Source organism: Artemia sp. Qi Xiang Cuo, chromosome 7, assembly GCF_049724085.1.
Source record: "Artemia sp. Qi Xiang Cuo chromosome 7, ASM4972408v1, whole genome shotgun sequence".
Taxonomy (NCBI): Eukaryota; Metazoa; Arthropoda; class Branchiopoda; order Anostraca; family Artemiidae; genus Artemia; species Artemia sp. Qi Xiang Cuo.
In genome coordinates this window covers 53,927,074-53,941,559 of record NC_142800.1, presented here as the reverse complement: position 1 = coordinate 53,941,559, position 14,486 = coordinate 53,927,074, and the positions used below count along the sequence as shown (strand labels likewise).

At 34.6% G+C, this 14,486-nt stretch overlaps 1 protein-coding gene across 1 annotated transcript; it reads right to left on the bottom strand.

Moving 5' to 3' along the window:
* Positions 1–435: 435 nt before the first annotated feature.
* On the bottom strand, positions 436–13,795 carry RpS29 (ribosomal protein S29). The gene is made up of 3 exons (XM_089091601.1): positions 13,637–13,795; positions 4,702–4,801; positions 436–533 (listed from the first exon to the last, which is right to left on the bottom strand). Exons 1-3 carry the CDS (start codon positions 13,696–13,698, stop codon positions 525–527), a joined length of 171 nt encoding a protein of 56 aa, XP_088947727.1. The 5' UTR covers positions 13,699–13,795; the 3' UTR covers positions 436–524.
* Positions 13,796–14,486: the final 691 nt, after the last annotated feature.

Here is a 14,486-nt window from a genome sequence, read left to right as displayed (position 1 = left end):
ATATTCTGAGTCCCAATGTCTTAGTGAATTATGAGCCTACAGAACATAACTTATTCAATTGAACATGTTTTCTCTGCCTACACTAATTATGAGTGCAAGCAAGAACATCCACAGGGGAGAAAATAAGATTCATTCAGGATTTCCCTGAAATCTCTTATAATTTCCTAATATTTATCACGTTTTTGCGTTTTTGGCAATCTTTGCCCCCCTCCCCTCCCTTCCCAATCGAATTCGCACGTGTATCCTCAATTTTTATGAATTTATACATCCTTAGTATGACAGACTATCAGTGTATTAGAAAAAGGGTACACTTTGACTGGAAGGCTTCCTTTGTCATTTCATTGCGTTTCTCATGTCATTCATTTAAGTGAACATCTGAAATGGAGATCCTGTGGATCACTAGGTGGCTACTCGAATAATTAAAATAACAGAAGAAATCCAAACAGGGGCATTTACTGAAAATACAACTATTATAACACCATTGAATATGCAGTAAACACCTTGTCTAGAGTGTCGAAGATTCTTCAGTCGAGCTAAAAAATAAAATAAAACATTAGTTAATATGAAAAAATGCACTGAACTACTTCAGACTCTCAGGAACCAATATTTTGTCACAGTTAAATATCAAGTTTAGTAAATAGTTCCAAGATCTACCATCTACCAACACACACATTCTGGAGATTATTATGTCTTTATGAAAAATGTACAAATAACATTCACTATAGAGAAAGTAAAATTAATCTAGGCACTTTCTACAGAAGATATAAACTATATTTTAATTTAGATCACATAACAGAAACTAACCTAATATTATAGCTTGGTTACAGATTATAGATCCTGAAAATAAAAAACTGTATTTTCAATGAAACTGTTTAGCATAAAAAACAAGACAGTTGACAGACTCAAAATATAATTATTATTTCTGCTCAATTTAAATTACTTTGTAGGATAAAAAGACAAAAATTTGAGTTTCAAAATAACCAGGAACCCCATTGAAAATGTCAAAACAGAACCAAGGAAATTCTGACTTTGTTATTGTTGTAGTTGTGTGTCCCCATCTTTTTTTGGCTAGTGCTCGTAGGCCAGTGAAAAGCTATCATAGACAGGGCAATAGCGCTGCCTAAGTAAAGAATGATGTTGGGACAATATATTATTTATTTTTTTTGTTTAGACATGCACTTCGTATTGAAGGAGTAGTCCTAGAAACTTCAAAAAGGGCTTATTCGATTTGAAATTGAAAAGGCTAGTGCCCCTTTTTATAGTCAAAAGTGATTAGAGGGCAATCAATCGCCCCACGCCCACAATTTCCCCAAACCCATTAAATCAAAATTTTGAGATAGCCATTTTGTTCAACATAGTTGAAAGATCCAAAAACTATGTCTTTGAGGATGACACCCCCCCCCCCTTCCCCACAGCCCTCAGGGCAAGGGTTGTAAGTTATGCCTTGGGGCCATATAAGGTTTTATTAGAATGTGGTGTTGTAGAAACTTCAGAAAGGGCTCATTCGATTGGAAATTGAGAGGACTAATGCCCTTTTTAATAGTCGAAAGGCAAATAACCTAGTTGGAGGGCAATAACAGTTGGAGGGCAAATAACCCCCTCCCACGCCCACCATTTCCCCTAAAATATCCAATCAAAATTTTAAGATAGTAAATTTTGTTAAACATAATTGAAAGGTTTGGAAATTATGTCTTTGAGGATGTACAACCCCCCCCCCCCCACAGTCCTCAAGGGCAAAGGTCGTAATTTGTGCCTTGGGGCCAAATAAGGCTTTTTATAGAAAGTGCTGTCGTAGAAACTTCAAAAGGGCTCATTTGATTAGAAATGGAGAGGGATAGTGCCCTTATTAATAGTTGAAGGTGATTGGAGGACAAATGCCCCCCTCCCCACGCCCATCATTTTCCCAAATACTTCCAATCAACTTTTTGATATAGCCACGTTGTTTAACGTAGTTTTAAGGTCTGGAAATTATGTCTTTGAGGATGATATCCCCCCCCCCCCCTCAGCCCTTAGGACAGGGGTTGTAAGTTATGTCCTTGGAGCATATAAGGTTCTTATAGAAAGCGATGTCGTAGAAACTTCAAATATGGCTCATTTGATTGGAAATTGAGAGGGCTAGTGCCCTTATTAGTAGTCAAAAATGATTAGGGGACGAATTCCCTCTCCTCACGCCCATCATTTCCCCAAAAACTTAGGATCAACATTTTGATTTAGCCAATTTGTTTAACTTAGTTGAAAGGTCTGGAATTATGTCTTTGAGGATGGCATCTCCCCCAACAGCTATAAGGACAAAGGTTGTAAGTTATGCCATTGGGGAATATAGGGTTTTTATAGAAAGCGTTGTTGTAGAAACTTCAAAAAGGACTAATTCAATTGGAAATTGAAAGGGCTAATACCCTTTTTTAATATTCAAAGTGATTGGAGTGTGACTAACTCCCCTCCCAGGCTCACCATTTCCCCAAACACTTCCAATCAAAATTTTGAAATAGCCATTTTGTTCAACGTATTTGAAAGGTCCGGAAATTATGCCTTTGAGGATTACGAATCCCATTGGCCCTGAGGGCAAGGGTTGTAAGTTATGCCCTGGGGGTATATAAGGTTTTTTATAGGAAGCGTGGTCATATAAACTTCGGAGGGGGCTCATTGGATTGGTAATCAGAAGTTCTAGTGCCCTTTTTAAGAGTAAAAGTAATCAGAGCGCAGCTACCCCCCCCCCCTCCCAACACACACACACAAACACGTCGTTTTTTCCCTAGATATATTCAATAGATATTTTGAGACAGTCCTTTTATTCAAAATAGTCCAAATATCATATAACAAGGCTTTTGAGGTTGATACAAACCACCAGAGCCTGAGGGCAAGGGTTGTAGGTTATGCACCTGGGGCATTTAAGGTTCTTATTAAAGGGATTGTTGGATAAACTTCGGAAGTGGCTCAATTCTTTGAAATTGGAAATCTAGTTCTCTTTCAAGAGTCAATAGTAATGGAGGTCAATTAGCCCCCCTCCCACTAACTACCCCTCTTTTTGCCAAATGTATCTGATTGAAATTGTGCAATGCCAATTTCGTTTAAAATAGTTCAAAGAGCCTATAACAATGCCTCCAGGGTTGGCACAAACCCCCCAGAGCCCTGGGGCGAGGGCTTGAAGTTATGCCCTTGAGGCAATGAAGGTTTGTATGGAATGGGTGGTTGCATTAAATTCAGATGGGTCTCATTTTATTTTAAATAGGGATATATAGTGCCCTTTTTAAGATTCAAAGTGATTTGAGAGACCCCCCCCCCACACGCCCATCATTTCCCATAACAAACATCCAAACAAAGTTTTGAAACATCAATTTTTTTCACCTTGTTGAAAGGTTAGGTAATTATGCATAGCAATAGATGTAGTAGCAGTAGTAGCAGCATGCAAATAGCACCTTTTTTCAGCATCCCCTTTAACAAACAATGAAATTTTTAACTTAAAACCACCAAATCAACATTACTGAAAATTTGTGCATAACATTTCTAAAGATATACATCTCTAGGCTACAATGATGCACCATACTTGCAGTGGTAGCTAAGACCTAGCAAGAAAAAGACACAATCCAGGGAAAAAAAGCGAGATTTATTTTTTAAGGAATTCAAATGAAAAAAAAAAATCAGCACTCATTTAAAAATGATGAAGTTTTACTAAAACAACAGAATCCCCATTTAGCTTGGAGCTGTGTGCTCCTTTGATATACCTTCACACAAAAAGCAGGAGGAAATTACCCCAAGATCAGTCCACACAATACCACCCCCCCCCCAAAAAAAAATTACTTGGCTAAAAATGCAATTTTTGTGTTATGGTTCTTGCATTCTCTGATACCCTCTCCCCTTCCCAAGATGAAACGTTCATTCACCTATAAAAAAAAAGATTAAATGTATTTACATTGTATTCTACTTTATAATTATGAAAATTTGAGATGTGCCCTTTCATCTTGGACAAGAAGATACAATCAGTTTCTGGACAAAAATCACAAACAAAGTGAAATTTCCATTATTCCTGCTGAAAACAGTAATAAAATAGTTTGCATTTACGTTGATAGACTAGTAAACAACTATCTATTCTTTAGTTTTATTAACATCTAAATCATATTTTAGTTAAAGCAAACTGAACAAGACTATGACCTAAAAATACACAAGAAAGTAAATTCTGTTGCCTATCCATTGTGAACTATTATAGATATAGAAGTAACATAGAGAATTTCTATACAAACAATTTCTTCAAATTTAAAGTTATCAACTTATGGAACTCTTGCAGTGAGAATACAGTTATCTCTAACAGTATGGATGTGTCCAAATTGTCAGTGGACAGGGAGTGGCTCAACAAACAATGACCCATCATTTGGGAAACTACAAACAAGCCAGCTCACTATTGTCACTGGAGCTGGCAAATACAGGATTCATCCTATTGCTAGCAAGTGTAGTTTAGAGTAATTGAAAAACAATGCTTTTAAGAAGTTTTATTGTCAAAAACAAACAATATCCTGGCAACAAGACAAATCAATTACAGGGACCAAAATAAAATGTCATGCAAATGAGCATGCTTTGGTGTTTGATTTACCTTTGACTAACCTACGTTTTTTTAAATAAAAATTACTGTCAATAATAACAAAAAAAAACTTAATTTATCAATTAATATATAAAAGTATGTTACTTAAATACACAGAATGCACTAACCTTTTTAAATCCAATATCACTGGAATATTCTCTAAAGCATTGACGGCAGAGCATCAAACCATACTTCCTGATGATACCATGCTGATTAGAGCAAGACCGACTGAAATTAAATACAAAATAAGACTGCAGGGTTTAGTTGATTTATTGTCAGACACATTTCAAATTTACCAAAGACTTCTCCTTTTTTTAAGCAATATTCATTGCTTAATGATATACTACACAAATTAGTCTCTCATTTATGGATTAGCAACAACAAAAAAACACATCAAATCCATCCAGTGTGGTAGATCCTGAATCTGACATAATTCAAATTTTTAGCCACATTGATTTGGAGGCCCTTGAGCCTTTGCCCCCACCCCACTCAAATTTTTTCAACCAAAATGGAATACAATGCATTCTAAGCTTTCTGATTGCTAATCTGAGGCTAAATAGATTTCCAAAATCAAAATATGTCAAGTGAATATTTCAGGTACCCCATTCCTGCTCCAGCAGTTCTACTGCACATAACTTTGAACATATAGATGTATGCAACCTCTTTTAACTAATAATCAATACAAGATTCTGGGAAGATCCATAATGGTGGTAAACTGATCACTGAAAATCCTTGAGATTCTAATATGACTCTTCCATACAAAATTGCAGAAGTAAACTTCTGCCAACATTGGTGTATATTTTTTTTTCTTTTCTTTAGCTTACTGATTAAATGTTATATTTTGAACAGGATGGAATTTGGTTAATTTGTAGATTAACCAACAATCAAGATAGCTAAAGAAATAGACATGCCTTTAGAATCAGAATTTCATTGTGAATCCCAATATAACATTCATTAGCATTGCAAATTCTTTTCATCAAGTTATGAAAATTCTTTAGACTTTCTTGTTTTCTTTTAAAGAAAAGCTATTTTGTTGACTGGCAATTCACATTAGGTGGCATATACACCCTGACTTGTATATATGCAATGAATTTTTCATTTCTTCAATAAATTATTAAATCAATCATAAGCAGCATAATAGCACTGACTAAATAAAGAGTGATGTGTACATCATGTATTATTCATTTATTTTTTGGTTTTAGACCAGGACACTGTACAGAAGTTGTAATAGAAACTTCAAAGGGGGCTCTTTCAATTGGAAATTGAAACTACTAGTGCCCATTCTGATAGTCAAAGTGATTGAAGGGCAACCCCCCATCCATCCTTTCCCCTGACACATCCATTCAAAATTTTGAAATAGCCAGTTTGTTCAGCATAAGTAAAAGGCCCAATAATTATGTTTTTGAGGATAACGACCCTCCTGCAGCCCTCAGGGTAAGGGTTGTGAGTTATAACATGGGCACATTTTGGGTTTCTATGGAGAGACAGGTCAAATGGACTTTGGAGGGGACTCATTGGATTGGGAATTGAAATTTCTAACTCTCTTTTAAGAGTCAAGTGATGAAGGGGCATCCTGAGGCTTATTTTATTGGAGGGAGGGGGGCATCTTCGTAAATTTTACCGAATTACTACTTGATTTATGCCAAATTTTCTGCAGAAATCAAGAATTTTGCTAAATTTTGACCAATTTTGAAAAATTTCTGCTGAAATTTATGCCTTTGGCAAAAATTTTACTGAATGCCAAAAAGGTTGCCCCCCCCCCTCGGGACGCCCCTGCTACTACCACGACCACCACAACTACTATTACAAACACAGAAATACATTTAAAATATTAAGGGGAAATTTGAACTAAATCAAAAGACATATGCATGCATATTGTCAAAAGAGCATATATCAAGAATGGATTCGAGTATTAAGTTGGAATTTTCAGACAATGTTTAAAGGGGACAATACCCTTAAAGGTCTAAAACCAAAAAATAAATGAATAATACATGGTGTACACATCTAATTGACTAAAAGCAATATATGAATGCTACTAGTAATACTACAACTGTTGCTACATTAACTACTACTTTAATTACAACTACTGGTAAGGTTAAGAGTATTAAGATGAAAGCCACTAAAAGTATATGTATATATGGGTTATCATAGGCAGTACAATTTTGCTGCTTAAGTAAAGAACAATGTGGGCACAATAGTTTTTTTTTTTTTTTTTTTTTGGGGGGGGGGGGTTAGACCAGGACACTTTTTACAGATGGAATTGTCAAGGAAACTTTGAAAGGGGCTCATTTGATTGGAAATTGCAGCATCTAGTACCCTTTATGATAGTTGAAAGTTAGACGGCAACCAGCACCCCCATCCCCATCATTTCCCAAAATACATTCAATCCAAATTTTGAGATAGCCGTTATTTCAACACAGTTGAAAGGTCTAAAATTATGTCTTTGAAGATTACAGCCCCCCCCCCCTCCCTCCCCAGAGGCCCCTGGGCAGGGGTTGTTATGCCCCAGATACATAGGGTTCATTGGATTAGAAATTGTAAGTTTTAGTGTCCTTTATAAGAGTCAAAGTAGCTACCCCTCCCTGAAACCCTCTTTTTCTCAAATGCATCCAATCAAAATTGCAAGATAGCCATTTTGTTCACAATATTCCAAAGCATATAACTATGCCTTTGGGGTGGACACAACCCACAAGAGCCCAGGGGCAAAGGCTGTGAATTATGTTTGGGCATATAAGGGTTTTATGGAACTTTACCCACATAGGAGGTTAAGAGGACATAAGAAATGGTTGATGGTATTAACTTTAAACTTTCAGTATGTGTTGAAGGGGACATTAAAGAAACCAAAGGTGCTATGCACAAACTGCTACTAATACTACTACCACTATTGCTACTGTGCAAGCTAAAGTATTCAGGTGAGGCTTTCAAGTAATGTTAAGGCAAATGTTGAACTAAATAAAAAATTCTAGTGTCATTTTTTAAGAGACAAAAGAGATGGGGGGGGGGGGGGCAAACAGCCCTCCAACCAAGCCCATTCATTTTACAAACACATCCAGTAAAAATTTTTGAGACAAGCCATTTTTTCAGCATAGTAGAACAGTCCAATAACTATTTATCTAGGGATACTGGGTATGTCAATGCCTCACAATTATGTAGTTGGCCCATTATGCATTAAAACTAAATCAAAAAGCACTATGTATGGTTGCCAAAAAGACACCTCAGCAATATATCAAGAACAACTGAGGGTATTAAGTTGAAACTTTTGGGGCTACTACTATTACTACTTTTGCTCTTATAACTTAAATAAATCAAAAGAGTATAAGTGTATCCAAGTTGTCAAAGAGCATAGAAAAAATGTTTGGTAATGATATTATGTTTTATTTTTCAGGTCAACTTGAGGAGGTATAACATTACAAACAATACTAGTTGTGTCAGGATTAAAGATTGGTGAAAAAGTTTCTCCAGTATACAAATAGCATGCCAAAAAATGGATTCTTATAAAAAAAAAACATAAAAATGTAAAAAAAATTCCATGAAAAAGATTATGGCAATAAAAAATGAACAGGGATTAATTAAAAAAAAGAAAAAACGTTTTCAAAGAAAAGTAAAGAGCTCCATTAAACCAAAAATGAGCAGAAATGAAGTCAAATAATCTTCTAAGTATAAAACTGACACAAACCACCACCAATTAGTAAATGAAACCCAAAATAAACATAAATTATAATAAATAAACAAGTCAAACTCAAAACAAGCAAAAATTAACATGAGTAGGGTTGACAACCCCCAAACATTAGGCCTGTTTTTTAGCACTAAGATCTTACATCTTTCTGCAAAGATTATTATTTTTTAACTCATTTTTGTTCTAAGATCTTACAGCTCACTGATGTTAGCAAAAAGTGTGAAGACCGCCACTGTTCTGTCATATAGAGAACTTTGATGATCTACTCATCATTGTTCTCAGACTGCTGATCAGAGCAGAATGATGAAAGACGTTTGCACAAAAACGACCAAAGATGTAAGATCTTTGTTCAAAGATTTCACTTTTTAGTGTTTTCTGACAAAAGATTTAAGATCTTAGCACATTGATGAGTGAAAAAAACGGCCCTATTATCAAGACCAGAACATAATTTGCACTTTACTGATGGAAAAACAAATGACCATGGATGGCCAGTTTAAGATACATATACTGATATTTATTACTTAAAATTTTGATAACTTTTTACTTATTAAAGTAATAAAAAGAAAATGTTTAAAATGTTTTTTTTTTGTTTTCAGTAAACTACAAATTATATTCTGGTTTTGAGAAGGTATGGGGATTGTCAGCCCTACTCATGTTAATCTTTGCTTGTTTCAAGTTTCTGATTCTAAATATGTGTTTATTTCGTAGCTATGTTACCTTAATTATCAGTTAATCTAGAATTTTACCTGCAATTCTGATACTAAAGGCAGGTATACTTCTTGGCTTGAATTGAAAATTTACTGGCATTAAGAAGTGGCTAACAGCTAAATATTTACCTCCAAAGTAAGCATTTTCAGAATTATTTGAGGTTTCCTTCAAATTTGCCCCTATTCTTAAGGCACACTAAGATAATTATCATTTTTCCTGGGTATAGTATATAGTGACATCTTAGAAACTATTTAATTGTAGCATGAAGCAAAGAGTGAGAAGTTCTGACACACATATTGAGCTTCTGGGGACCTGTAATTTCTGGCTGTGTCCCCAAGTAGAGCTGATGAGTGAAAAGAAATCTTAACTTAAACTGTGTAGGGATTTTTAGGGGTCTCAGACAATCCTCAGAATTTTTTTTTTTCTCTCAAGTGTTGTACAAGCTCAATGGCTCACAAGTGAACATTCTCAAGTGCTTTAACATCCATTTTATATTTGGGATATGCCAAGATCATACCAAAATCTTAATGAGAGCAGACTAATGCCTTATCAAGTTTCCTGGCTATGAACATTCTCTTGATGACTCCAAGGCCCCAGTTTGCTTTTAAGAAGAAAACAGCATAATATTGCAAAATTTATTTTATAACTTTTTTTTTATTTAACTTAATCATGAAAAGTCAGTGCTTGTGGATTAAAAAAAGGATTTATTATGAAACAGTAAGTTTAAAACAGATGTTTTAAGCCTTTTACACCCTATATATTTTTATATTTTGTCATTTTCAAGAGCTCAAAAAGAGCTTAAATTTGAATTTCTGATAGAAGTGATTATTATATTTGTAAAGAGCATGAAAAAAGGCATCAAGTGGTATATTCACTTTATTTGTAAGTCAATAATATGATTTGGTAAAAATTTACTGCCTAAATGTTTAGCATGGACTCTATAGCCTAAGCCTATAGCTTCAGTAACATGAGGTTGTGGTTCAACTTGTCAAAAGCTTTTGCTTGATCTAGCAGGATGATGTCCACATGAAGCTCACTGTCAAGGAGTTTAGTAACAATATCATAATAGTCAATGAGGTTAGTTTGAATGGAGTGGTCTTTGCAAAACCCATGCTGACTTCTTGTAAGTATGAGATTATTTCTCAGATAAGGTAAAATTCTACTTTAGTTATTTTTGGCTATCTTGGAAAAGGTTTAGGTTAGGAAAATGAAACTTCCAGAGATGGGTCTACATGCCAAAGTTTGTCCTGTGAAGGTATTTTGAAGTACCTACCTCCACTCCTTCTTCCTCTAAAGGGTCTTGACCTCTGATGACCTTTAAAAGGTAAATTTTTACCAAATCATATTATTGAGTAACAACTAAAGTGAATATACCATTTGATGCCTTTTTTTATGCTGATTAAGAATATAATAATCATTTTTGTTGAAAATGAATTTCAGCCCCCCTAACCTAACCCCCACCCCCAAATGTGCAAATATATATCCTGAATTGACGTAGATAGGGGGGGGGGGCTAAAATTCATTTATAGTAAAAATTATTATTATATTTGTAATCAGCATAAAAAAGGCATCAAATGGTATATTCACTTTATTTGTAAGTCAATAATATGATTTGGTAAAAATTTACCCTTTAAAAATCTGAGTGTTATAAAACTGAAACCTTGCAAATTATATCTTCTGCCTAAATTAAGTACAACATAACTGTTTTCAGCTTCACAACTTTGCTCAATCCCAATTTATAAGGTTTTAAAGATATTCAAAAACATTTCCTAAACTTTGAAAAAAAGGCATAAATGTATGTTAAAATCCTACTCAAATAACAGGAGTTACATTTTCAGAACTAAAGCCAGAGAAAAAGAAACATATAACTGAAAATTAAGGTAAAATTTTGTTTTGTAAAAATTTCAATAGGTCATGTGGGCAAATTTCAGGACCTTCTAGAGGGAGAAGGAGTGGAGGTAGGTATTTCAAAATACCTTCCCTGGACACGTTTTAGCATGTAGACCCATCTTTGAAAGTTTCATTTTCCCAACCCAACCCCTTTCAAGATAGTCAAAAGGGTAAATATTTACCAAATCATATTAGGCCTATTGAGCTACAACTAAAGTGAATATACCACTTGATGCCTTTTTTATGCTCTTCACAAATATAATAATCATTTTTGTTGGAAATGAATTTTAGCCCCCACCCTTATATACACCAATTCAGGGTATATATTTGCACAGTAGGGGGGTGAGGGGGAGAGTTTAAACTTACCTCTCATTTACATCAGAAATAAAATTACCCCCACCCCCCTAATGTTCAAATATATACCCTGAATTGGTATAGGGTAAAAAACCAGTATCCAATTGAGTAAAAATATCTAAAACTAAAACCCTCACATCTTGTTACCAAAGAGGAATTGAGAAGGAATGGGTATATTAATGAATAGCTAAAAGTCTAAGCTATGCATCAATATGGTTATTACTCAGATTATTTAAGATCATAGACTTGAAATTTTTAGTTTATTGACTTACCTGCAGGGACCTCTTTTTGGAAATACCAATTATACTATTTTGATGTATATATCCTATTAGTGTTTCAGTTTTATTCATATATTGACAGAAAGCTAATTTTCTTCTGATTCTAGAAGTGTAACTTTTATTGCTTGATATTTATTCTATAAATCACAAATACAAGGCATGTTTTTTAAGTAAGTACCGTTTTGGAATTAAAAAAAGACGTGCAAAGATATTGCAATAATTTTATTTTTACATGAAAGCCTATACCTGAATCTACTTTTCTAATTAATTTCCCTGAATATTGAGGCACTTGTCATAACATGGCACAAGTTTTTGAATACCCTCCTAATAAAAAAATTCTTCTGCCTGACTTGTTAACCACTGTATCACAATTGTTTTGACTTCGTTATCGTCTTGAAGACGCTGACCACCCAGGTATTTCTTCAAGTGCAGGAACAAATGGTAGTTCCTGGGCACCATATCAAGGCTGTATGTAGGATGATCTAGAGTTTCCCATTTAAAAGATTTGATGAGATCTTTGGTCCAATTAGCCACATGTGGACTGGCATTGTCATGCAGCAAAATGATGCCCTTACTCAACTTGTCACATCTTTTGTTCTGGATTGCAAAATGCAGATTGTTCAATGTCTCACAATAAGATGCTGCATTGATTTGTCTCATTACGAGGCAGAAACTCCACTAGCAATACTCCTTTTTTGTCAAAAAAAAACTGTGCACATGATTTTCCGGGCAGAAATTGTTTGCTTAAATTTCACTTTTTTGGGTAATGATGAATGTCGCCATTCCATGGATTGTTGTTTTGATTCTCACCCATTTCCTTACCATTCCATCACTCATAATGTTTGGTCCATAAACTTCACAGATCTCAAGATGAATATCAATTGGTTTTACACCTTTAGCACTAAGAAATTGTATAACCGCCTGTACTTCATAATCGGAAGGACTCACGATTGTCATAGGCATCTTAAACACTCAGTAAACAACATATACAATTAAGAATCAGACTGTAATGGCATCAGTGCGTAGACAAGAGATGTAGGTAACCAGCGTGCATACCCAGAACGACAACTGTAGCGCTGTGGCGGTGGAATCGCAAAACAGTACTTACTTAAAAAACATGCCTCATATTTAAATATAAATTTTCTTTTCAATTGCTTTTCAAAACAGAGACCATATTTTCAATTTATGCTGACAAATCATTGGTGAAAATTTGACCAAGAAGGCAGGGTTCTTGTTACTGCCCTCACATTGCTTCATTTTGTAGTAAAAAGGGGTGGTCCAAAAACCCATTGCTATTTTTCCAAAATGCCAAAGAAAAGTGGTCTTTCCCAAAAAGAGGTCTTTTACCCTATATAGGGGTGGGGGCTAAAGTTCATTTCCAACAAAAATGATTATTATATTTGTAAAGAGCATAATAAAGGCATTGGGTGGTATACTCACTTTAGTTGTAACTCAATAATATGATTTGGCAAATATTTACCACCAAAAGTAGCTAAAGTAGGATTTTACCTTTCATTTTTCTAACCCCTTTCCAAGATAGCCAAAAGTAGCTAAAGTAGAATTTTACCTAATTGACCAACTCACCATTTAATATTTCTTCTAGAACCTTGCAAAGTATAGAAGTAAGGCTGATGGGTTGATAGTTGCTAGCTAGGTCCTTATATCCCTTCTTAAAAATGGGCTTGATAGGCCTATGGGCAAGTTTTGGTAAATATATACCAAATCATATTATTGAGTTAGGAATAAAGTAAATAGACCATTCAGCCCTCCCCCCCCCCCTTATACCTGCCAATTCAGGGTATATATTTCTATATTAGGGGGGGGGGTGGGGGCAAATTTTGTTTCTGATATAAATGGGAGGTAAGTTTAAACTTTACCCCCTCCCGCCTAATGTAGAAATATATAGCCTACCCTGAATTGGCATATAGGCTAGGGGGGGGGGGGGGGCTAAAATTCATTTCTGAAAGAAATGATTATTATATTCGTAATCAGCATAAAAAAGGCACCGAATGGTGTATTCACTTTATTCCTAACTCAATAATATGATTTGGTATATATTTACCCAAGTTTCTAGTCAATAGGGAGGACTTTTGATTTGAAAATCATCTGGAATATCTCTACAATTGGTAATAACAATCTAATTGAAAAAAGACTAACCATGATCTTGATCCTTGTCCGTATTTCCTAGGATGGGAATAGTACAGAGTTTTGAATCCCATTTTAAATCTTTAGAATATTTTAAAGGCTAAAGTTTGGCTCAATCAAGGAAGTTTTATTTTTTGAGAAGAAATGATTATTAATGATATTAAAAGAATACCATCTATTAAAGAATACAAGAAGACAGCAAATATGTTGCGCTATTGTAATGTTTTTTTTATTACCCTCTGATATTAAAAAGATAATTAGTAGAGTTAAACGTGAAGAAAGAAGCAGAAAACAATAACTACACAAGCATAGAAATCCCATAAATACAATAGTAAGACAAATGGATGAAACTAAGCTGAGGTGACAAGTACCGATACACTGTTTTTGACTGGTTAGTGGAGATCCGTCAACTTTTCAATAATATTTGCTATAAAACGCTATTTTTCGCTTCCAGTACTAACTAAAGAGTAAGATAAGCATTTACAGCAGCATAGATGGGAATATTTAATATTGGTGACATCTTAGTCCTTAGATCTAGCATAAATCCGATCGAGGTAAAAAAATTAGAAGGACCAGAAAAAATAACAAAAACTTTAAGAATTTCTCTTTAGTGGCACGGACAACTAGCTTTTAATTGTTTTGGGATATTTTTTAAGCTTAAATTATCTTGACTCCTTTTTGTTTCATATGCTGAATCTGTAAAATAGAACACAACGTTAGAATGCAAAAAGCTAGTTGATGAGCTAGAATAAGTCATGAATCAGAAATAAATTTAAATTCTTACGGACCTTAAAAAACTAGTCTCTAAGAACTACTTGGCAACAATGAAACAGCCAAATTACTAATTAAACAATTAGTTGAA

Bases quoted from the DNA above. Each gene is read 5' to 3' on its own strand.
- RpS29 (XM_089091601.1), bottom strand. From the start codon at position 13,698: ATGGGATTCAAAACTCTGTACTATTCCCATCCTAGGAAATACGGACAA. The intron at 4,802-13,636 runs GTTAGTCTTTTT...ATTTAATTTCAG, and splicing joins GGACAAGGATCAAGATCATG to TCGGTCTTGCTCTAATCAGC.